General features: G+C 45.0%; 1 protein-coding gene across 1 annotated transcript; it reads left to right on the top strand.

Moving 5' to 3' along the window:
• The first annotated feature begins 20744 nt into the window (after positions 1–20744).
• Positions 20745–24716, top strand: LOC132243799 (olfactory receptor 12D1-like). The gene is made up of 2 exons (XM_059714188.1): positions 20745–20767; positions 23771–24716. Exons 1-2 carry the CDS (start codon positions 20745–20747, stop codon positions 24714–24716), a joined length of 969 nt encoding a protein of 322 aa, XP_059570171.1.
• Positions 24717–25434: the final 718 nt, after the last annotated feature.

The following is a 25434-nucleotide window of genomic DNA, read 5'->3' as shown; positions in this document are numbered from 1 at the left end:
TTTAAAAGACTTAAGACAATTATTGGGGTGCTCATAACCTTTTATGGAGAGGACTTCCACCAGTCGTCTCGGGAAATGTATGACAGCACCTGTGATTAGGGCTCCAACGGGCTAGATGCTGTGATGAACCCTTAACCATTGTTCAAATGCTGCCCATATCCCCTCTGACTCGGTCTCTTGCCTCAGCAATCCCTAACCCGGCAACCAAATTTTAGTCAATCAAGTTTAAATAGGCCTCCCATAGTGGGACCCGGGAACGTACGGCCCGAGATACCTATTAAATTTAGAGGTGTGTGTGTGTCTGTGGTGGGGGGGAGGGGGAGTCCTTAGTATATCCAGATTAGAACTGGTCTGATAAATGCTGAGCTGGGTGTGTGTGAACATGGGTTGATTAACATTTGGAGCACAGATTCCCCATCATGCAGTGCTCCCCTGCTTCTCTGGTCCCAGAATTCACTGCAGTCTCTGCTTCAGGCTTTCTGTTCTCCATCTCTCATGTAAATGAATGGTCATGTGGTTCCATCTCGGATGCAAATGAGACCTAGGGCAGTTGTTTCACTCTTGTCACCCTTATCTGGAGGGTCTTAGGTGTGTCTCTCACTAGATCTTAATCAGTTTTGTTTATATAGAGGAGGGGAGGGGGGAATTATTTGAGTCAGACAGACTGCATCCTGTGCCAGGGTTGCCCAAGAACACACAGCTGAGACGTAACAACCAAGAGCAGGTCACTCCTGACCAATCTGATTACCTTCTGTGATAACGTGACAGACTCTGTGGTTGAGGAAAAAAAAAAGTGAATGTGATATACATTGACTTTAGTAAGACTTTTGACAATGTCTCTCACATAATCAACGAACTAAAGAAATATAGACTAGGAAAAAAACGTGTTTTAAGGTGGGTACAAAACTGAATAGATAGAAGTTTAGTCTTTGAGTAGTCATCAATGGCTAGTTGGGAAGAGGTACCCAGTGGGGTTCCCCAGGAATCTCTCCTAGGACCCGTATTGTTTAATGTATTCGTTAATCACTTGGAAGATGGTGTCAAGAGCACATGGAGCAAAGCTAATGACACCAAGTCGGGTGTGATTGTAGACACTCTGGACTGTAGAACTCTGATCCAGAATGGTCTGCAATCAACCAGATGAAATTCCACAAAACATATGCTAAATGCTGCCCTGGGATGAAATAATTGCATGTGCAAATACAAATTGTGGAATGGCTGGCTAGGCTGCAGTACTGTGAAGGAAAACCTTGAGATTACAGTGGATCATATGATGAATATAAGCCAACATTGGAACCAAAACAGAAATAAATGTATTCATCTGTGGTAAAATGCTTAGCTTTAACTCAAAATAAAACATTTAATTTCATTTTTTTTGAGAGAAGAGGATTTTTTAGTAATTTAAATGTTTTTTTTAAATATCCTCCTAACTGAGAAGGAGTTCTGAATTCCCTGGTAGGATATGAGGAACTCATGTTCAATAGGAGAAGAGGAGCTTCCACCTTCTGAGAGTAAGCACACCTGAAGGGGTAATAATTTAATTGAGGACTGTTCATGTTTACCCAGGGGGATGAAGATTGTTTAGGTACCTAGTGGGGTTCTGTTTTTTTAGTAATTTGTGTTAGACCCTGACTCCATGCAGCACCCAATGACTAGGGAGATGACGGTCCAATTACCCATGGATCCTGTTACTCATTAGCCAGAGCAGAGCTTGGAGCAAACACTGGCACACATTGCTCACAACAGATATATTCAGAATGGAGACAGCTTTGGGACAGCTCCCTCACCGATTGAATATGGGAAGCTACAATGAACAATAGTTGGTTTGTTTTTTTCCCCCATATGTATACACTTCATTTTATACTCATTAACATTTACTCTACTTCCGTCTCACCTTCTGTTCCACCCATTTCTCCTCCCACTCAAGCTCCGCCTCTGTTTACTGCTTGCTTCATTAGCATGGAATTACCTATGCAATTAATTCATTTACATGACTTCTTGCTATGAGCGCATGTCTAAGACCTTGACTCCTGCTCTTCGGTCTATGGGCAGACTTTGACCAAAACCTGGAAGCCTCTGGAGGCTTCTTCACCATTCACCTTTTTGCATATGTTCATCTCAGATTCTGTTACCAATTACATGTTGTCTTCCACATTCCAGTCTGTTTTTCTGTTTCAGGTTGTACCATCTTTCACCCTTTTTTTTTTTTTTTTTTTTTGGGGGGGGGGGGGGGCTGTATCTTATCTTGTTCCTTACTGTAGCTGGTTCACAGAGCACAGACTCATTTGCTGCTTTTTCCTCAGAAAATGGTTGACACTGTTAAAATGGTTACTTAGCATAAGCAAATGGCTGGCCTAGATATAATTTTGTCCTGTGGTTAGCAGCTCTGCTAGGCCTTTGTATTCAGCTGAAAATCCAGTGCTTCCTAATAATCAAAACTAATGTTACCCTAACAATTTGCAGGGATCTTGGTTTTCTGTTTGCCACAGAAACAAATAAGAAAAGCATGGATTTTCTCCTCTGAGAGAGATAACCACAGCTTTTCTGTTTTAATGGACAAAAATGAAAGAAACTTGCAGGTTTCCCTTTGCAGACTGGTAGCCTTCCACCCCTTTACCACGCCCCAAGCCTCGCAGCTGGAATAGAAGTTGTTTGGTCTGGGTCTACACCCTCTCTCTGGCACTTGGGCTCTCCGCGGCCCTGTCTCTCTTTGCGCCCTCTCTCTGGAGCTTCTCCACAATGCTGCCCCCTCTCCTGGGGCTTCTCAAGCACGCCTCCCTTCTCCTGGGGCTCTTCATTGCTCCTTTTCTCTAGGACTTCCTCACAACAATGACGCCCTCTCTCTGGGGCCTTCTCAGCAATGCTGCCCCCTTCTCCGGGGCTCACCACAATGCTGCCCCCTTCTCTGGGGCTCACCACACCCTCACCGGGGCTGCTCAGCAACACCGCCCCTTCTCTGGGGCTTCTCAGCAATACCCCCTTTCTGGGCCTTCTCAATGATGCCCCCTTTCTGAGGCTGGGGTCAGTGCACCCCAAATGCTGCATCCTCACCAGCACTGGAGCCCCCACACTGCTGTGGGTCCCCTATGAGGCCTCCTCCAACCCCTAGTAGCCTCACCCAAACCACCAGTTACCAATAGCATCACAAACGCAAGCCTCTTAGCTATAACATAAACTGTAGCTGCACGGCTATAATCGTGTTCAAGCCTACCAGGGATACTTCATCCTGCCGCAGTGATAGATGCTGCTCCTGCATTCAGGCTTCTTCTCTCTTCCATGGCAGAGAGCTCCTTCCTCCTTGGCTGCTGGCAGGGAACTGCCTCTGGCCTCAGCCCCTAGGGTTTATAAGGGAGCCAGGCCCTGCCCCTTTCAGTCAGCTGACTGCTGGCAGGTGTGATTGCTTGTTAGCTCCAATTGCCCTGGCAACCAACTGCTGGGCTCCTTATTCTCTGCTAGGGCTCTTTCCCTAGCCTCTTCCCCTCTTTAGGAGCAGGGCACCTAAGTGCTTTGTGACACTTGGGTTTCCATCTTGGGGGACCTTTTGCTTCTCTGAAATCCCTTCTTTTGTACCCTTTTTCTCCTCTGATGACTCTTCATTCCTGAGCATCGTTGATTGGTCTCTTTGTGGTCATCATACTACCCATGTTCTGATCTGTAAGCATATTCTTTTGTTCCAACAAACCCATAACATGAATGCATATTAATGTGGTCATTTAGCAGGGCTCCTAATTTGGTCTGTTCACCAAAACTTGGAAATCCCAAGAGTTTTTCATTAGGGCACTGTGACCTGGCACCAATGCTGCAGAGTCTCTTATCTCTGTTTGGATACACTATTTATGTTATGGAACAGTGTGGTACATGTCTTCAGTTTCCCAGAGTGTGTATTCGATGGCTTCAGACACAGTGGGCCTTGAAGGAAATTTTGTCACAAACAGGCTTTAAGATACCAATTAACCCTTGCCATTCCCAGGGACCATTGTTCAAATTGCTCTACTTTACCTACAAGCCAATTCCTAAAAGAAAACCTGTAAATATCATTTTCTAGCCATCAAGTGTCTCTGTCAGGGCCCAGGTGGCTGTGGGTCAGAAGTGGGGGGCACCAGTAGGGTCAGGGGGCTGTTGCTTGGGAAGGAGGGGCAAAAGCATGGGCAGGGCACTGGCCTATCATGGCTGATGAATGACACAAAGCAGCAAAGGGGACATCTGCAGTTGGTTCCATGTCTTGGTGAGCTGAGGGGGAAGAGAGAGCTCTGGTTTTCCATGATAAAAAACAAAAACAAAACAAAACAAAAATCAAATGACAAAATATATAGGCATTTAGAATTGATTTTATTTTAATGGTTGAGACACTGGTAGGCTTCCAAATTGCTTTAATATTGTAACTAGATCAATAGAACTTCGTGTTCAACTGAATATATATATATAGTGGTATTTCATTTTAGTCATGGAAAAATGAGAATTTGGGGGTTTTTAATCAGACAATTTATACTTGTATTTCTTTTTTAAATAAGACACTTTCCAATTTTTAAGCAGGGACAACCAGGATCCCTGTTGATTTCCTTCTAATGACTACAGGACCAGGAGCATCTGAGAGGTGTGGTTAGTAGGTGAGATAACTGCCTGCTGCAATTTTGTCATTGTTGTTTTTTTTGCTGTGAGAAACAGGATATTTACTTGTTTCAAACAAAATCAATTGTCCACAAAAAAGGCATGCTTTCTGATGTTGTCCCACCTCTGTGAAATTTTTAGATTTTTTTTTTTATTTTCTGTCTCTATAACATTCCTCTCAAGGATCCCATTCCTGATGTGCATGTGACTTTAGATGTGGAAATTTTAAAGTTGAATACATAGCAAGGGGACAGCAATACTATGAAAGGCCAGTTAGGTTGCTTTTAGTGTTGGGCTAACCATTTGCATATGATTTAAAGAGAAGCAGAAAAGGTAGGGCATGAGGGACTCTGACCCTAACACTTTTAATTTTTCTTCGGAATAAGGCCCATCTACATGAGACACTGACTGTACAGTAGCTTGTTACTACTGTGCAGTAGTGTCATGTGGCATGAAGTGTGATGCAACAGTACTGCACAATAGTATTGGGCTATGGGCTACTGTGCAGTCAACCTCACCTAAAAGCTGTTCAATTATGCTACTGTGCAGTAACTCCATTTTCTGCACAATCATTTACTACTTGTTTATACAAGTGCAAAATAACTATACAGTAATGACTGCACAGTCAACCATTCATATACATGCAGTCAGTGGGTTAGAAATTTCTTTGATAAGTTTGTGCTACATGTTTTTCTGTTATATATTCCCTTTCCAGATCAACTAGAAGCTCAGACAGGACAAAACTTGGAAGAACTCTGCTGTAGACCTGTGGGGTCAGACAAATTCTCAGGATCTCAATATTGCACTGTTAGACAGGAGGGTGTGACACAACTGCACGTATACACACACCCACACTACCAGCTCTGGCACATACACATCCAAACCAGTACATGCATACCTATCAGCAATTCAAGCACATATACTATACACCCCAAAAGTCAGACACAGATCACTAATTCATATATCATGCACACAATGCCATAGATATACACGCACACACACTCACCAGTTCACACACATACAGTCCACCAACACATACACACAGGTAAGTTCCTAACTTGGATGGTAGAGTGTGTATGTGTGTGCTTGGGGTACCTGGGATACTTGAGGGAAGGTTCAGGTGAGAGAGAGAGAGTTAAAGTGTAGGGAGCAAACGTTGCCCGAACCAGGAATAGAACTGGTGGACTACAGAGAAGCTGGTGGAGGAACTGAGGCTTGGGTTTACTTAAGGTACACTGGAGTTGGAAACTGAGGTAGACAGCTGAGATATTGGGGGGTGGGGGGGAGCAGATAAGTGGTGGCAAGGAGGAGACAGCCAGAAAAAAAACTGAGGCAGAAACCTGGTTGCTCAGCGGAAAAGGAAAAGGCAGTGGGGATGAGACAGTGGCAAATAAACAGGGGTTTGGAGGAAGAGAGGAGCTCAGGACAGGTGCTGGAGGTGGCAGTGAGCCAGAAGCAGGAGAGGGAGAAATGAGACAGAAGCTAGAGGGGCGAGGAGCAGAGATTGGAGCAGGGCCAAACCATAGTAAAGCAAAACCCAAATTAGGGGTCCAAATAACAGTTTTATTACACAGACAACACACTAGATAGCCCCATTAAGTTATTGGTACACCCCCCCCCCCCACACACACACACACTCTAACAAAAGCACTCACAATGGCAGCAGGAGAAAGAGACTCAGTGGAAGGGCTGGAGTCCAGGTGAGGAAGAGAAGCAGAGTCCAAGTCCTTGGTTGAAGAGTGGGTGGGGGGTGATAGCTATCTATCCAGGCTGGAAAGGGGTCCTTGTCCAGTAGGCGTTTTCCAGAGGGGAGTCGCCAGCAGGGCCTCTGGGTGGATAGTTGGTGTGGCATGGTGCTGGTCCAGATGGAGAGGGCATTCGACTAGGTCTATCTTCCCTGCCCCTTTTTATAGGGCCAGACCTTGTGTGACCCTAGTGACAGGAGGCATGCACAGGCAAGGGTCAGCCCCTGGCGTACTGAGCATGTGTGCTCCATGCAGGGATGTGCAGTTTCAGGTGTCTGTAATGGTGGGGTACAATGGTAGAGTTGCTGGTTCTGCAGGGTCTTTTGTCTTTCAAATGCTGGGTTCTTGTCTCTGTTCCTGGTCAAGGTCCATGGTTCCTGGATGAATTGATGCGAGGTGATGGCCCAGTTGTTACAGGCCATTCAGTAGAGGCCTGCTACCATTGTATTTCAATCATTTCCAATCACTCTCATTCATCCGGGAACCAATTGACAGGGGAGGGGTACATGACTCATACAGTTGCAACACAGGGGATGCCCAGGCACAGGACACAAGATGGAGACTTGACATACAAAATGAAAACTTGATATTACTTTGGTTCATTTACAAACACAGGCCAAAAACCATATAATATCCATATGAAACAATAAAAATCAATACAAAAATGATAATAATACAATATACAACAGTAAGAATCAATACAAATCTATAATAATACAATATAAAACAGTGGATATCCAAAACCAAAAACTTGCTACCAAAATAAAAATGTTAAAGCTTATGCTAAATCTGAGCTCACTTATGCTTGTCTATAGGGAATAGAGAGGGAGAGAAAGAAAAGCCAGAAATAATTGGGGAAGGGAAGGGAATGCATATCTATCATATGTGTGTGTGTGTGTGTGTGTGTGTGTGTGTGTGTGTGTGTATTAAAAAAGAAAAACTGGGGGTTTTGCTACACTGCTATAGTTTGCACAGGTGAGGAGACCCTATTTCAGGATGTAGAAAGGAAGGACAAAAAAGTTCTGTGACACCTTCAGAAAGGGGCCTGACCCAGGGAGGATAATTATAAGGGTACTGTTACAAGTTGTCTTTAAAATATTTTAAATCTGTAGAATGTTATGCCATCGAAGTTAGACCTATTTCAGAGCAGCCACTGGTGAAGACATAATGTTGTGTCTCACCTGTGACCTGTGTGGTGCAAATTTGAGTCAGGGCTTTTTTGGCTTCAGTGCTTGGACATGCACTTTGGTGTGGGGCAAATTGTGCCACTTGGTGCAGAATAACCCTGCCTGGCTCCTCCCGGATCTGCAGCCAGGGGCAGCTAAGGCCGGAGGCCATCACCTGGGCTGTCCCCAGCAGTATAAAAAGCTTCTCTGTCCTGGCTCCATCAGTACCAAAAAATGCCCTGTCAAGTAGCTCAGGGCTTCGCACTCTCAGGAGCTTCTGGGGCCCAGCCAATTGGTACCTGGGGACACTACCCCTTGTGCCAGCTGGACTGCTGAAGCAGCCCTGAGAGTTCCCTGCACCCTCTACCCACAGCAGCAGTCTGGCAGTGGGGGCTGCTGCCTGGCTGTGACCTGCTGTACACCTGCCAGACCCGGATGGGGACTGCACAGCCATTAGAGGCATCTGCCCCTCTGGGTCAGCTGACAGTGGGCTGTGGCTGAAGAGTTGGCCTTTGTGCAGCACTACTGCCATGTGTGCCCCTGCCCGGCCATCTGGGCAGCTTTTGCCTGGAAGACTTTCTTAGTGAGGTGGCCTGTTTTGAACTGTCAAAGCATGTCCTCCTGGTCCCATTTGGCCAGGAGGTCAGCCACCTCCAGCTGGGTCCAAGGTGTGAGCTCTGAGCAGGCTCCTCTGCCTAGGTCCTGCCACTTCCCTCCCTAGCAGGAATTGTGGTGGTTCCTATTTGAAAACTGAAAAATCCCTGATAAAAAAATTCCAAAGTAACTGTAAAAAACCCCCAAATCCATATTCCTCCACAATTAAAATAAAATATGACTACACAGAGAGAGTGAGAGACAGCAATCAGTTGGGCAATATTTTTTTATATATCTACAGTGTTAAAGCAGTTTGGAAGCCTACCAATGTCTGTATCATCATAATAAAATGAATTCTAAATACCTATTTGTTTTGCTGTTTGCTTTTGGTTTTCTTACAATAGAGCAGTTAGAGCTCCCCAGGACCCCTCCACTAACCAGGATGTGGGGACAGCTGCCCTGCAGCCACAGTTCCTGCCAGCAGGTCTGATCTTACATGGCATCTGGGCATGCAGGGTGTGGGCTGGGGGATGTGGGTTTTGCAGGAGAAGGGTGTGAAGGGGCTGGGGATGTGGTTGGCTGTGGGGGAATGGGGGCTATGGAGTGTGGGGGTAAGTGTAGGTGCAGCCCCTCCAAAGATCATGGAGTTCCCCCCACAGGGGCTTAAGCCCCACCCCCCCAACAGGGGTTATGCTCCTCTCAAAAGGGGCACAGGACCCCCTCAGGGGTTACCACCCCCTCTGCTGGACCCACATGCCCCACCCCATTTGCTCTCCCAGCTCCCCGGATTGCTGCTCTGCCTGGCTCAATCCCCCAGTGGCTCCTGCAGCCGGCCTAATGGCTGCCCCACCCGGGCCCAACCCTGATTTTCACCCCTGAGATCCCTGATGGCTACCCCACCTGGCCCCACTCCCGACTTGCACATACCAGGCCCCTAATGTCTGCTCCATTCAGACGCATCCACTGCTTGCACCCCCAGCACCCACCCCCCAATGGCTGCCCTTCCCCATCTCAGAGTCCCAGCACTTGAAAAAAAAGTGCAGGGCAGTGGGGACCAGCTCTGGCCGGCTGGCACCGATGCTGCCACTGCCCCATCGCATGGGTGTGGTCGGGGTCAGCAGGGTACCAGTGACCTAGATGGCAGCTGCTACTGCCAGTGACTGCAAAGCTGTTTTTTTTTGTTTTTTTTTTAATTTTCAGGATGCTGGGGCTGGGCGGGTCAGCAATTGTGGGGCTCGTGGGGCAGATGGGGGATGATACTGGGTGGGGCAGTGATTGGGGAGCCTGGAGGAGTGGCTGGGGTTGGTAGGGGTGCCTCCATTGTTCCCTTCCCCCTCCTCCAGCCCTCCCACCCTCCACTTAATGGGAAGAAGCCAGGATCCAGCTCCCTGTGGCTGGCAGGGCCTCTCTGTGGCTCCCTGTGGCTTCAGCACTGGGATGAGAGCCAGCCATAGAAATGCTATGGCTGGCTAACAGAGAGTCTCTGTGGAGGACTGAGCCTCTGGTTGCCTCAGGAAATAAACCTGCTTTTTTCACCCAAGGTGGTTTTTTGTTTTTTGGGGTTTTTTTGACCCCTGGATATCCAAGGGTCTAATTTTGCCCCCACACTGCAAATTTGCATCGCAGGGAACATTATTTCATTCCTACACATGCCTCTTGCAGGGTCTCAAAGGGGGCTGAGATGCTGCAAGAGGCACGTGTGTGCTAGTCTGGATGCAGCCAATGAGAGTTGAGAATTTGCTCATGGAGTAGAGTAGTAAGGGACAGGAATAGTACATCCTGGAATGATGGAGGAATGAAAATAGTCTTATCTTCCTGCAGCAGAGAAACACTACCCTTAAACAACCTGGGTAAAACGGATCAAATATAAACTTCATCTAGAGTGGCATTACTTTAAAATGTTTAGACAGTACTTAGCATGGGTTAACACTCTTAAAGTAGGAAAATTCACCAGTTAATACATCTTTATCAAGGTATAAAGGTAACCTGTAACACCAACCTCACTGATCAAAGGTACGAACAATGGCCAGAGTCTGTATATACCCTTTTTAATTAGAACAGGTGGGCCAAATGAGTGTGTCAGGACCAATCTGAAGGCTGGATTGGAGCCTTTGCCCCAGGATCAGACCTGCATGCTAAAATCCCAGCTGCACTTCCCCACATAGCCCTGCATGCCAGGATTGGAGTCCCAGAACCCCATGACACCTCCACCTAGTCCTGCTTGCTGGGATGAGGTCCCCAGGACCCTGCCAGGATTGAAGCCCTGGATTGCATACCATATCCAACACAGCCTGTTCTTTGGAATCATCCTGTGCCTCTTCATGGTTACCATCCAGAACACCTCCCTGCTCATCCTGGAAGTTGCCCTCCACCCACCTCTGCACAAACCAATGTACTTCTTCATTGCTCAACAGCAACAGAGCTTGTGTTCCTCACTGCCATGGGTTTTAACTGGTACATGGCCATCTGTCATCCCTTACACTATGCAGCCATTGAGGCAGAAGGCCTCTCCATTTCTCCTCAAAAACTCTGCTCTGTGACAATTTGGTTCAGATGGGTCCTGCAGAGGGTACACACCTTACCCTATATCTTTAGGTAACCTGAGCTGGATATATTCCTGAGGGAGGAGGGAAACCTGCTCCCTCTGCCTATGTGACTGGCATCCCATACCTGGGTGGGGGGGTTGGGATCCCTGGGGAGCTAGGAACTGCCAGTCCTCCCAGCAACTACTGATGCATTTCAAATTGAATGGCTGATGGCCAACAGGTGCTGGCCTCCATTGGACCAGGTAAATGAGGTCATAAGGGCTATATAAGTTAAGGACTTCCCAGGAGGAGGAGGCAGCAGCCATGAGGAGGACTCAGAAAGAGAGAAGAGCTGGACCATCTGAAACTTGCTTTTTCTCTCAAAACTCATGATCAAGGAACTGCCTGTCTCCAGAGGGAATCTTCATCTGTCTCTGGATGATACTTGTGAGTAAGCTACCTGAGAGCTAACTAGATATATAGCTTGCAGTAACTCAGATGCGTGATCAAAGGCTACCCAGACATGCTAGTTTGCTCTATGGGATTTCTCTGATATTGCTCTACCCTGTACCCTATTCCAACCCTACCCCTTGTAACCAATAAAGTTCTCCTTTGTACATAGCATGGGAGACTTATTGGGAGTGGGTCTAAATTATGATTTGGGGTCCCTTTGGTTTGGCTGACTAAACGAGACCACTACTTGTGCTTCCAACTGAGGGAAGCACCCCCCAAGTGCTTGAAGTGAGTCAAGTACCCTCGAGGGCTACTAGGCCTATGTTTTCCAGGGTGCACAGACCCATAATCAATCCCATCCCTGGGTGGTGGCAGTGTTACCCCCAGGCTAGTGTGTGTGGTCCAGGAAAGGGGCCAGCCAGATGTGAGGCACCTCCAGAGAGGCACTTGGAGCCTGGAAGGTTGTCAGGTGCAGTGAGGTGGGTGGCTCAAAGCAGGAGTGCCCCCTACTGGCCCACCACAGCCATCATGACCAAAAGAGTCTGTATTATATTAGCAGCCTGCATCTGGGCACTTGGTGCCATAACTTCCCTTGTACACACATTGCTTATGTTGTCTCTAGATTTCTGTGAGCCCAACTGTTTCCAGCACTACTTCTATGAGATCCCAGCCCTGTTGGAATTCTCCTGCAGCTCCACTTACCTCAATGAAGCACTGTCCTTCATGTCCAATATTTTCTTAGTCATGGTGAAAGTCTTGTTGATCGTTGTATCTTACAAAAATTCAGGGATCAGAAGGAAAGCAAAGAACCTTCTCCACATGTTCCTCACATCTTATTGTGCTTGGCCTCTTCTTCTCCCGTATCATCTACACCTACATCCAGCCACCTTCCAGCTAGTCCCTGGAGAACAGCAACATGGTGGCTATTATCTACATGCTTGTGATTCCTGTTCTGAATCCCCTGATCTACAAGCCTGAACAACAAGGAGGTCTAAGTGGCCTTCAGCAAAATCCTTCCATTCTGCAAAAGAGATTCATTTTGGCAATAGTGAATTGGATTCCTTTTAACCTTATGACATTTATTCTTTGCAATCCACACCTGATATGAAATTTTGGGTCCACATCTGATGTGAAATATTGCAGCATCCTGGGCTTCAAGTTACATTAGTTGATACACCACTTAACACATTGTTGTTCCAGTGAAATAATAGAAATTTAGATTTTTTTTGTCCCCTGCTCACAATGAAGGAAGTGGATTTTTACCTATCATTTATCATGATTTTAACCCTTATTAACATTAATTCATGATGGCTTACACAAAAAAAAAAAAAACAGACTGTATAGCACATTCATCTTACTGTATGCCAATTAATTGGAGCTTTATCATTTTTTTCAATAAGTATGAAGAAAAGCTAACTACAGTAAAAGGTCTGTTATCCAGCATCCCCCAGGAATGGAGGATGCCAGATAACAAAATATGCCAGTTAATTGAGCGGCCTGGGCCACCGCTTCTCCCGCCACATATGGGGCATCCCTCTGCCCCTCCTGGGGCATTGCCGCCCCTCCTGCGGGCCCTGCAGGACATGGAGGCAGGCCCCACAAAGCCCTGCGCAGCCTGTTATGCCCCTGGGCTGTGGAAGCTCGGCAGCTCAGGCTGCTTTGGCCCGGGTCATGGGGGCTCGGAGAAACTGGAAGTGCCACGATGGGCACTTCCAGTTTCACTTTATCTTAGAAGCCAGTATGCCAGTTAATTGAGCATGCTGGCTTGTAAGATGCCTGTTACTGGAGCTTTTACTGTACCTAAACCAAACCAATGAAAAACAAACTAAACCAAGCCAAAGCAACTGATCCCACCTCATGTGTTTCCCTTAATTTCCTATTTTCTGTGAAACATTGTCTCAAAGTTTTATATCCACATGTATGACTTCCTTACAAGTTTTAATGATATGGTAGTTGCTAAAATTCCCTTTTTAATTTTCATTGAGACTTTTGTTGAAGTAACACAAGGACATCAGAGACTGGATTGTTCAAATGATATTCTGTTTCCCAAAGGGGACACAATATTAGAAGACCATGTTATATACTGTTATAAAACTATTTCATGCAATTTTGGGCCCCCCGCTACAGAAAGGATGTTGTCAAATTGGAGAAAGTCAAGCTGAGGGCAACAAAAATGGTGAGGGGCCTGGGACACATGACTTATGAAGAGCAGCTGAGGGAACTGAGCTTATTTAGCTTAGAGAAAAGAAGACTTGTGGGGGGGGGGGATATAATAGCAGCCTTCAACTACCTGAAGCATGGTTCCAAAGAGGATGGAGATGGACTGTTCTTAGTGGAGGCAGATGACAGACCAAGGAGCAATGGTCTCAAGTTTTAACAAGGCAAGTTTAGGTTAGATTTTGGGGGGGGGGGGTCTTTCTCACTAGCTAAGTAGTAAAACACTGGAAAAGGCTACCCAGAGATGTTGTGGAGTGTCTATCCTTGGAGGTTTTTAAGACTCAGCTATACAAAGCCTTGGCCTGGATTACCCAGTTGGGGATGGTCCTGCTTTGAGCAGGGAGTTGGATTAGATGACCTCCTGAGGTTCCTTCCAACCCTCATTTTCTATAATTCTATTATTCTAAAACCATTGTTTGCTATTACATTAAATAATATACAGTAGGTGGGGATTTCTGATAAATTATTGTTGACAATCTGTATCATTAATGCACCATTAAGCCTTTCACTTAACTCTCAGGAAAGGAAGGATGAACTCCATCTTGTCCTAATATCTATTCCCTATTACTCTCAATAAATAAATCAAGGAGGATAAACTGGGGAAGTAGAAGCATAATCAAACCGTTAGGACACTCTTTACCATAAGAACAAAGCGGGGAAAGCTTTCTATGAATATGCCATATTTCCTACAAACAACATCCCCCCCCCCCCCCCGATTTGACATGTTTAGGGGATAGGCAGATGGAATATTTCTTTGTCCTGAAGGTACCCTTAAAGTGTTACAAAAGGTGCAACAAAACAGATGTAGCCAAAAAAACAAAATAACAATACAAATTTCTATCTCACAAATAACCCTGACAAAAACATTGACAACTACGAACAACTTCCATTTGAAGCACTTGCATTTACCGTTACACCTTCTGAGACAGCACAATAAGGAATTAGTCCATCTTCCAGTATCCCACAATTCTTTACTTCCAACCAAGTGGAGCTTTGAAGATTCACCTTGTGACATACTTCAAACTCCACTCAGAGGTTACAGGCGTTGCCCAACATGTGACCTCACCAATTTACAGCCAGGTCTGAAGGTACACCACAACCTCATTTTTTTTTTCTGGACATTTATCCCAAGGACTCATCCCCAACACTGATGTAACAGTGTGGAGGGCCCTTTAAACTACGTCCAAGGTGACCTGCATCCAGAATGCAAGCACCACCATCCTCTGCTGTGTTCACTAGGCAGTCAGCTAACTAGCAGTGGAAAGAGGCAATGACCTTGCAATCAGTGGATGAGTACACCCAGTGCTCACTGAGGATAAGCCACTGTTGACACACAACAGTGCTTGACAGGAATGCTGAGCTCAGGGCAATGTACTGAATGTGTGGGATAGAGATACCCATGTTATAAGAACACCAATTGTGTCTCGGGATCTCAGAGGGTAAGTTGCAGCTTTTAGAAGCTGTTCCATATTCTGGCTAGGGATGAGATGATAGAGCCCTGATCACTTTTTGGATGCCAAAGTGAACCCTGAGACCACTGACAGTGGCCTGGGGTCTTATCAAGAGGAGAAAGGAGGCCCTCCAGTTCCCACTGCTGTTATAAAACAAACATAACTCACAAAAGGGTTGGGAAGCCTTTTAGGAGTCCATCCATCTATTCAGGAGTGTTAATAGATGGATGAACTCAGCATATCAGATAATAGTCTCTTTTGGGCTCCTTGTCTTGTCAAGTTGACGAGAAACTGACTTTAGAAATTGTTGTTCTTTACAGTAGTATAAGTGATGTTGTAGCTGTGATGGTCCACTGACATTCATCTTCTCTCCAGCATGTTCTATGATTACCGGGTTGTTATGGGCACAAGATGATCAAAACTGACTTGTTTTGCAGTGTTTCCACTAATGGAAACAAACAAAATGGAAACTTGACATGCCTTAGGCCTAAATATGTAAGTTAGCATATATCATACAGTATCAGTAAAACAGTAATATAGAACAGTAAAAACAAATATAAACTTAATAATTATGCAATATAAAGAAGGAGAAGAAACAAACAAATACAACTTGCTACTGAAATAAAATGCCAAAGCTTATCCTATGTTTTAGCATTATTATACTTATCTATAGGGAATAGAGAGGGAGAGACAAAGTCAGAAATGGTTGGGAAAGGGGAGGGAATGCATTTTAAAATAATAAAAAAAAGAAAAACTGGGGGTTTTGCTACACTCATGTGAAAACAGGAGCAAGGTTTTCTCCACCTGTGCTTCCTACCTCTCAGTAGTGATTTTGTATTATGAGACAGTGGTTTATACTTATACGAGTCCTACATCAGTGGGTTCTGTGGAAGAAAAGATGAGTGTTGCTCTTGTGTGCAGTGTCATCACCCCACCTTTAAATCCCCTCATTTATACCATGTGGAATGAAGATGTAAAATCTGCCAAGAGGAAAGCTGTAGGTAGAAGACTTTTCCATGACAGGATATTGAGAAAGTGATTGCTTCTTCTCCTGCACTATAATCTGCAACAATATTTCTCATGTGGTTTAACAGTCTCCATTAAGTTCCAGTGTAAAACCCATTCTTGCTCAGTAATATATGTACCTTTAGATTGGAAGGAACACGTTAGAGATCTTTGTATAAGTGCATCCATCTTTTATTCATCCTCTATTATATAAATATTGGAACACATTCTGGGTAACCTTGCATACAGGCAGGCTTAGAAGGCCAGATGCTATGTTTTTGCTGATTTAAACAGGGAAACGCAAACTTAGTGTTTGACCATAATAAAATAAAGTAACTGAAATGGCTTACCATAAGAAAAAGCCTTATTATCAGGGATCAAAACCTAATTGATAACTTCTGAAAGGCGACCCCAGTTAAACAGTTGTTAAGTGTTTATTACAAATACTTTATTTAGCTGCGGGGGGGGGGGGGGATGAAGAAGGGGACGGGGGGAGGTCTTCATGACCCAGCTCACAGGTGACTGAGTATTTAGTACTGGGCATGCAGACACAACAAGTCCTCACTTTGCCTGACACTCATCTCGGGGATTTCAGGCTCTGCTGTCCTGGGACAACATCAAAGACACTTTTGGAATATGCCATCCAAGGCCTGAACAGAGAATATCAGTGCAAGCTCTCTTTGCCTTATCTGTGAATCATTCATTCTACCACCCAGAAGCACTCTGAAGTATGGGCGTACTTGCCATTTAGAGTGATAAGGAGACCCAGCATTTGCTGTAGAGGAGATGTATCAACAAGGTCATTTATGACCACTTTGCATCTGTAATGACATCTCATCTCAACAAGCTGGCACCGATGTCACTAAAAGACAAAGGTGCTGAAGGTGTGGTACAGGTCTCTAGCACCTTCAGGGTGACATGCACCAGCTACAAAGAGCTGTCATCAATTCTTGTATTGGTTAATGCTATAGAGGCTTTGTTATCAACATCATAGTAGCCCTCAAGCCACCAAAAACAGGGAGGAAAAGGGGGACCGTCCAATTGCGGCAGTTACTGTGACTGAGAAGCAGGCACGAGCAGGTCAGGGAGAGTATGTAGAGTCCCTCCTTCCTTTCAGCAGCATTGATTTGCAGGCTTACCACTTGTCCCGATGAGAGACTTCCAATTAGACTGACATCAAACAGACCCAGTCCATCCTGGTAGAGCATTCTGTTGACCTTAAACCAGATTAGATTCTCAACATCATGTCTAGCTGTGCCCTCTTTCTTTCAGCCTACTTTCCTTTTCAGTTCCATAACTACCATCCTTTCACAACTACCACATTACAAACACTAATGGCAAGATAGGCCCCATCCTTTCACTTCCCATGACCTTAACCCCCCAGAAACTCACACAGGGCGGCCACACAATCTCCTAGTATATTTCTCTTCTGCACCATGCAGAAGTCCAGGGTCTTCAGTCTCATGCCCCCATAGCATGACAGGGCCATCTATGGGAGGATGCAAGGTCCTTCTCTGATACCTAAGGAAGACACAGGCAACGAAGAACAGGACACATCCTGGAAAATTGTGTGGGGTGTGTGAAGCTAGATGGAAGGGAGGGGGAGCGGACCACCTTAAATTCCACCAGCAAAGCAACTGCAAATGGAAGTTCCTGGTGCTGAAGATACCATGTCTGGAATTTGCTAGACTTGATGCTAACACACCTGGTTATGGTTCCTTACGTTGGCTTGTTGATATATGGTCGATGCCAGGATGACGCTACAAATGTCTGTGCTCACCCCAATCCCACCACCCTCCAATACCTCTGGGGAACAGGCTTCTGCTGAATGTGAGAGCATTTAGTCCAAACCCTTGGGCAACAGTGGGGACCTTTCTGAAGTGTTCTGGGACCCATTCTACTGCCTTTTGCTCTGATTATACTGCTTCTTCACAGGTACTTAGAAAATTATCCCTCCTTCCCTCATACTCTCTGACTTCTATCACTAGCTGTTGAGAGAGGGTAATGGTAGGAAGTGACAGGTCCTTAGGATGACCCAATCCTCCACCCTCTATTTCCACAGGGTGACTTGCTTACTCTTCATACGAACAACTGCTAAGAAAGAGACTGCTGGTTGGTAGAGTGTTGTTTCCTGTGGTAGAAGCCTATGCAGGACTTTAACAGGAGGAAGCCAATGGGCAGAACCAACAATCACGCAATCTTAACTAGGCCTGGACCCAGTGGTAGGGGAAAATCCTGGATGACAGGAGACCTCCACCTTGGTGCAGCCTTTTTCCATCTTTACAGATCTTGAGATCCTGACACCTTTTTCTATCCGATCCACCACTGAGGACTGGGGCTTGGATTTTCAGCTGGAAAAGACCCTTCTCTCTAGTCTGTTTGCCATGTGCGACTCTGCCAGGAGTGTAAAACTCCAGATGACATAACTCTGAAGATCATTGGAACACATTAGCCTCTCAAATACTGCAAAGTCTCATTCCACAGGGAGGAGGAATCCATAGGTGTATTCCCAGTGGCATCCCTAATTAAGGGACTCTTAAAGTTTTCCTGGAGGGTCCACCATACCTTGGCACAACAAATAAGCCCGTTCAAGGGGTCTGGAGCATGAGGCAGTGGGGAAAATACTAGAATACACATTTTACCTAGATAAGAAAAGTCTTCTAGAGATCTTTGGATAGACAAGATGATTTTAAATGTCCTCAGGAAAGTGTCTTGACTGCTGGTTAATTCAGGAATACATGTAGCTGTAGCACTAGGTGTGCCTCTGTGCTTCCTCCATGTTTGTGATCTCAAAGCATAAGGTCTCAGATGTTCCACTGATCACTCAGGTTGGTACCAGTGAGCTTGCTGCCTTGCAGAGGTTCATGATTCAATGAGATTAGGCAGGAATAAAGGATGTATAACTGCCTGCAGTTGCATAGAAGCTAAAGTGCAATGGAGGAGCATTATCTGTAGCACTTCAAAAGATATCACTGTTCCCATGGCAGCATGAAATCTGTAGCTTGGCAAACACAGAGTCAATGGCATTCTTGATTGCTTGCCATCCCTGGGGTGCCAGGAATTTGAACTTAAGTTTCAAGTGGTTTGTGAGTTGAAAGGGATGCTTTTTCTCTCCTAAGAGCCCTCAAACCAGGCTTGTCCTCCCAGGAATCTGTTGCTGGGGAAGTGTGATAGACGATGGCTTTGTGTAAACTTTTTGGTTTAAATGTGTCTATGTTAGAACGATATTGCATGCCACGCTTTCTATGAGTGGTTTGTACAGTGGAAAGAAGGTTTATTGTGTTTGCAAACAGAGCTGTAGAGACCTGCCTAACTTATCTATTAGGAGATCAAGTAACAACTGCGTATTGTGCTATCCTATTCTATCAAGTGGTCCCACACAAGAACCTGAAGAGACTCCTTTCTGTTTCTGGTGCCATAGAGGCACTTGAAGGCAGTTCCTGAAAGGGGAAACCCAAAGAACACGGAGATAGACAACTAGGCCTATTTCTTGTCCATGGTTCTGAGGGCCTAAGCCAGGGGCAGGCAATTATTTTGCACAGAGGGCCACTTACCAAGTTTTGTAAAGCTGTCAAGGGCTGCATTCCCTGGTCTGGTGCAGGGAAGCAGGAACAGCCCCACAGTCCCAGGCCCAAAGCCTCTGATAGGCAGGGGCTCCTGGTTGGGCGGGGGGGGGGGGGCAGGGCTGGGGAGGGGGCTTGCTACTGGGTCCTGATGCTGGCTTGCCTTGGGTCATACTGTACCTGGCTCCTGTAATCTTTGACACGTAGCCAGGAACAAATAAATATTTATTTTCTAAATGTTTACAGTCCTGTGGGCCGGATGTGATCTGGCCGATGGGTCGTATTTTGCCCACCCCTGGCCTAAGCTCACTAAGAAAATTTTGAGACTCCCTTAAGATAGGCAGGAAGAAAGAAGCTTAAAGAGTCTGAGAGAGAACAACCAGGGATATTATTTCCTGGCAGATTTCTTGAGCTTTGTGGAAAAAGGACCCTCCCTGACATTTCAATGTGTAGCAGTAAAGGCTGTTTTCTTTTAAGAAAGGATGGCTTTTTCACTGAATTTGGGCCTCTTGGTACTTTCCATCTACTGAACAGGTAAAGTTTATCTCAGGGAATTAAGCCCAAGGGGTCCACATAAGCCTGATAGGGAACAGGGTCAAGAAGGCCTGGTCTCAAAGTCTGAGAAGTCAAGTTCACACACTCTAACAACTATTTCTTGGCAAGATTCATGGAGCAATCAAAGAGATGATACAAGATTGGAAGTCCCAAGCAAGTGCTCCCTTGGGGAATCTGTGAAAGAAGCACCATATCCTCCAGAAGTAGCACAATATAGATAGGGGCTTCCCTTAAACAGCTCCTTTCATTGCCCAAGTCAATTTGGCATCCCTGACATTTCCACCTCCGGTAGATGTCCCTAGAGTTGTTTTGCATACTAAGTTCCAATGCTCTGTGTTATCCCAACCCTTACAAAAGTTCCACATTGTACCCATTTATGATGAAGTCAAAAGAAGTAAGCTTAGTCAAATACTAGTAATAAATTTCTGTCTGTTTTCTTTTTCATTCAGTTTTCCAATCAGCTAAAAGCTGAGCTTTTCAAAGGGGCCTAGGACAGCAATGACATCAAATCTTTATGGCCATTTAGTGACCAAGTAAAAACCTTAGATTCCTCTGAAGTCTTAGACCAAGTCTGCCCAGTAATGCTGAGCCAGATCTCTGGAGGGAACATTTGACTTGTTTGAACAAACTCAAGGAACTCACGGGACTTTTCCCTTGGGGGCAACAGGAAGAAACAAGATTGTCTGTCCATGGAGAGAACTGGGTGTTTCCAAGAGTGTGACTCTGTTAAAAAGGGTTTCTTTGCTCCGCTGAAAAAGAGGTTTTCACAACCAATATTAGTACAGCTCATGGCATTTTCTCTCCTCCTTCCTGAAACTGCAGAAATTACTGAGAAGTACCAAAACAGTTTTCTGTCTTCACAATGAGGGTTCTAATGAGTGGAAGGTACGTTCAGGTTTCTGTATCATTTTCTGCATCTATAAATAAAACAATTCTTAATGTTTTACATTTTTTCTCTCTCTCTTTATATATCTATATCTATAAGTGTATCTATATCTATTTCTTTCTTTCCATCTCTAGTCCCACAGTACCCAATCAATAAAAGAACAATTAAACAAAGCTCAGACCTCAGACAAAATAAGCCTCAGACCTCAGGCAAAGATCAGACTTGATTTGGTTGTCTATGAGGAAGTGTAATTAAGGGTGGGTGACCAGGGTATGACCCTTGGGTGCTAAGTAAAAGGCAGCACTGGAACTGGGTGGGGAACAAATAGGACAGGGCTGAAGCAGCGTGTAGCAAGGGCAGGAGCACTTATTAGATAGATTCCTCAAAAACTATTTATAGTACAGATAATGCATTTTCCCATATGCTATATATATTATATATGTCCCCCCACCCCCATCCCCCAGTAAGGTGGCTGAACTGTGAGTGGCACTAGACAAAGCACCCAAACTGAGAACATTATTATGTAATCCCCTAGCATGTGTTCCAATCACATACTGTTAGTTGATATAATGGCCAGAAGTAACCCTATCACTCCATCTGTCTTCAGTGTTGTTTGATGTGGAGCTGTCACATCACAATGTAATAGTACTGCATAGCTGCCAGCCTGGTTATTGGGGTTGTGCTTATTGTTTGAACTGGATGGTTTAACTGTATATGGAGATATCTGAAAGAAGTAGGAAAAAGAATAGATGGTGATAGAAACCTTCCAATATAACTATGAAAGGTATTATAGCAGCAACAGCCACCAATTTGTACCTTCTCTAAATCAGTTCCTAGGACTGGGGCCCCACTTACCCACCTCTTGTTACAATACTGGTCTAACCTGCTCTTTAAATCTTCTAAGGATGGCGATTTCACATTTTCTCTAGTTAACCTGTTCCAAAGCTTAACCACGCTCCTGGTGAGCAAGGTCTTCTTAACTTCTCCCTGCTTCAATTTGAAATCACTTTCATCTACACTCCATCCCCACCTCCCCACCCCCAGCTACAAAGCATAGTCTATCTTCTTCCTTATAACTATCCTTCAGGGGGCTGAAGACTATTATCAAATGCCCCCTCAGTCTTCTCTTCTCCAGACTAAATAATCCAAGTTCTTTCAGGCTTTCCTTGCAAATCATGTTCCCAGAAGTCTATTTTTTTTTCTGGACTCTCTAATCTGTCCACATCCTTATTGAAGGGTGGGGCCCAAAACTGGATATAGTACTCCAGGTGAGACTATATCAATGCTAAATGGGGTGGAAGAATAATTTAGCTTGATTTGCAAGAGAAAATCCTTTTAATACAACCCAGAATTCTGTTGGCTCTGTTTGCACTTTTTTAAGCTCACATTCAGCTTAAGGCCTACTGTAACCCTCAGAACCATTAGCTTGGATAATTCTGTCTCCTCCCTCCACCCTCCATGCAAAAGAAGATCCCAAAATGGCTTTGATCTCCTAAAGGCAGGAAAAGAAACAACTCAATGTGTTTTGAAAGGGCCCCAGGTTCATGGGTAGGGTGAAGTAGATGGATAGATCCAGGCTAAAAATAAAATTTTAGACAAGGAAATCATTCAGAAGAGAGGAATGGTGAGGAAGGGCAAGGAGAGGTGAGGCAAGTCCTGACTTGGTTGCCACTATATGATGACAAAACTGGGAGTAAGATATAAATGTACATAGTCTGTTTTCAATTTTAATTTTCTTCAAATCTTGTGTTTGTACTAAAAATACACATGTATACATTAAAAAAGTAGGTGTCTAATTTGTGTAGGATTCTGGGAACAAACTTCAAAACCCAAGGCCCAGAGGAGAGAAAGTATGTGTCATAATAAGTTGTTGTACCCTAGCCCAGGTTAGCTGGTGGAAATGATACAACATTCCTGGAAAGTAAGGTTTAATTGTAAGACATGACAGGAATGAAAGCAGCCTGATAAAGGTGACAGTGCTCCATTAACTAGTCTATGAATCTGTTGGATCTTTGTGTTAATCTATACGAAGTGGTGCTCACTCTTACCTTGGGGTTTTTCAAAAGGAGGCTAGACAATCACCTAGCTGGGGTCATATGATCCCAGCATTCATTCCTGCCCATGGCAGGGGGTCGGGCTTGAGCTGCTCAGGTCTCTTCCAACCCTACCAACTCTGAAGCTATATCCTAAATTCATCAAGGTAATTAATTATGTGACTAAATTCAAGCAGATGAGTAGTGACTTCTCTTGCTTCTGACACTTTTCCTCACAAGCCATGTGTAGACAAAATGATGGGCATTTATACATGACACTTTAAAGTGGGTTAAATGTGTTTTCATGGCTTTTATGTTGTTGGTGTTTGCATGCATCAGTGGTGTATTGTGCATTAATTCCAGCAGTTGTAGCAAATTTGGTGTCATAATGTGCCTTAAATGGCTTGGGGTACAGTAAACTAAAACTGTTCCAAGGAGTTTTAGTTTGCAGCCCCTACAGCTGCAGAGTGAAGCACTGGGCTCTGTGCAGCTCTGTGGCTCTGCAGGAAGGCCATGCAAGCAGCCTGGCAGCAGCCCTGGAAGGCAGGCTCCACCCAAGAAAAAAAAGGAAGCAGTGAACCTGATCTTCCCCCCCCCGGAGCCTGACTGCCTACCTGAGCTGTGCAGGGGCCCAGTGCTTCCCTCTATGGCTGCGGCATCCCCCAGGACCACCAAAGCCAGGTGCTTGTGGGTGGGTGCCACCGGGTGGGGGGGGGGCACCACTGCCATGGAGGGAAGCATCAGCCCTTTTTTCCCCTCCTCCCCCCCACAGCCCAGGGACCACTCTGCCCACCAACAGCTTGCCCTCCCCTTCCCACTGCTGGAGAAATTTAGGGCCCCCATTTTGTCTACACATGCCCACAGGGACATGGTGACTTCATTTAGTGAGGGTACAACCTACCAGATAAGGTGCTTCCTAGTCAATGTTTAATGACTGCTTTGTTCCTCATGTTACGTTCTTCCTCACAGAGGGGTGGAGAATCTGACACAAGTGAATGAGTTCATCCTCTTGGGTCTGACCAATGTCTGGTGGCTGCAGAAATTCCTCTTTGCTCTCTTCCTTATAATGTATGTGGCCAGCTTGCTGGGGAATGGTGCCATCATGGCTGTGTTGATAGCTGAGACCAAACTTCACAGCCCCATGTACTTCTTCTTGGGCAATCTATCCTGCCTGGACATCTTCTATTCCACAGTCACTGTGCCCAAGATGCTGGCTAGCTTCAGTTCAGGACACCAGGCCATCTCGTTGACAGGCTGTCTGGCCCAGCTCCACTTCTTCCACTTTTTGGGCAGCAGTGAAGCTATGCTGCTAGGCGTTATGGCCTATGACCGGTATGTGGCTATCTGCAACCCACTGAGGTATACAGTGGTCATGAGTAAGCAGGTCTGCCTACTCCTGGCAGTGACCACCTGGAGCGCTGGCTTCCTGTATGCCCTGATGCACTCAGTCATGACCTCTCAACTACACTTCTGTGGTCCCCACCATGTCCACCACTTCTTCTGCGACATCAAACCCCTGCTGAGTTTGGCCTGCAGCAGCACCCACCTCAACCTCATTCTACTCAATATTGTTACAGGGAGTATTGCCCTGGGTCCTTGTATGCTCACCCTCCTCTCCTACCTCTATATCGTCATCTTCCTCCTCCTGAAAGTGCACTCATGGGAAAGCAGGACCAAGGCTTTTTCCACCTGTGCATCCCACCTCATGGTGGTGTCTCTATTCTATATTCCAGTGCTTCGCAACTACATGCTTGCTTCCTCTGGGGCATCCTATGAAAGAGATATGATTCCTACCCTCATGTACAGTGTTGTTACCCCAGTGCTGAACCCTGTGATCTACACCTTGAGAAACCAGGAAGTAAAAAGATCCTTGAGGAAATTTCTAAACCAAAAACTACTCACTGAAAAGATGTGAAAAATAGGAACTTTATAGTATATAATGGTTTTTAAATATTTTATTTGTGGACTTACAGTTTTAAATCCATGTTTTCTTCTGTTGAGAAAGTCGCTGCAAGACAGAGTTGAAACTATACCTTATCTGTGCATTTCTTGCTAGAACATGTTACTTTGTTCAACAATTAATTTCCTGTTTTAGTTTTCCTGTAATGACATTATTCTTATAATGCATTCCACCTTAACTAATACATATAAGCTGTCAGCTGGAACTCCATCTTAAAATCTGCTGGTGGAGAAACTCAGTTGAGGGGATGTTGCATATTGAGGGAAAATGCAGTGCAATATAAATAAATAGATGTATTTATGCAATGCAGTATGCATTAATGTAAAACCACAACTGATACACAAGATTACAGATTCTTAAATGTAAGAGAAGATGGAAGAGATTGTTCTAGAACTATGTTAATCTAACAGAGTAGGAACTATGTGTTTTATTCTCCTAAATAACATTGAGAGACTCATCTGGGAGTCAGATTTAAAACCATAATTCAGGTTTCTTAGTTCCTGAACTACAAAAAAGGTAAACACTTCTCCTGATCTTTTGGCAATATCAAGTGGCCTGTCTCCACAAATCAGAATAAAACAAATGCAGTGCTTACTGCCACAAATTGGGAGATTTAAGGAGTATTAGATGCCAAACCCTATTGATAGTGAGTTAGAGTTATGTTCCTATTGCT

Source organism: Alligator mississippiensis, chromosome 11 (genome assembly GCF_030867095.1).
Source record: "Alligator mississippiensis isolate rAllMis1 chromosome 11, rAllMis1, whole genome shotgun sequence".
NCBI lineage: Eukaryota > Metazoa > Chordata > Crocodylia > Alligatoridae > Alligator > Alligator mississippiensis.
This window is presented reverse-complemented; position numbering and strand designations above follow the sequence as displayed.

Bases quoted from the DNA above. Each gene is read 5' to 3' on its own strand.
- LOC132243799 (XM_059714188.1), top strand. From the start codon at position 20,745: ATGAGGGTTCTAATGAGTGGAAG. The intron at 20,768-23,770 runs GTACGTTCAGGT...TCTTCCTCACAG, and splicing joins AGGGTTCTAATGAGTGGAAG to AGGGGTGGAGAATCTGACAC.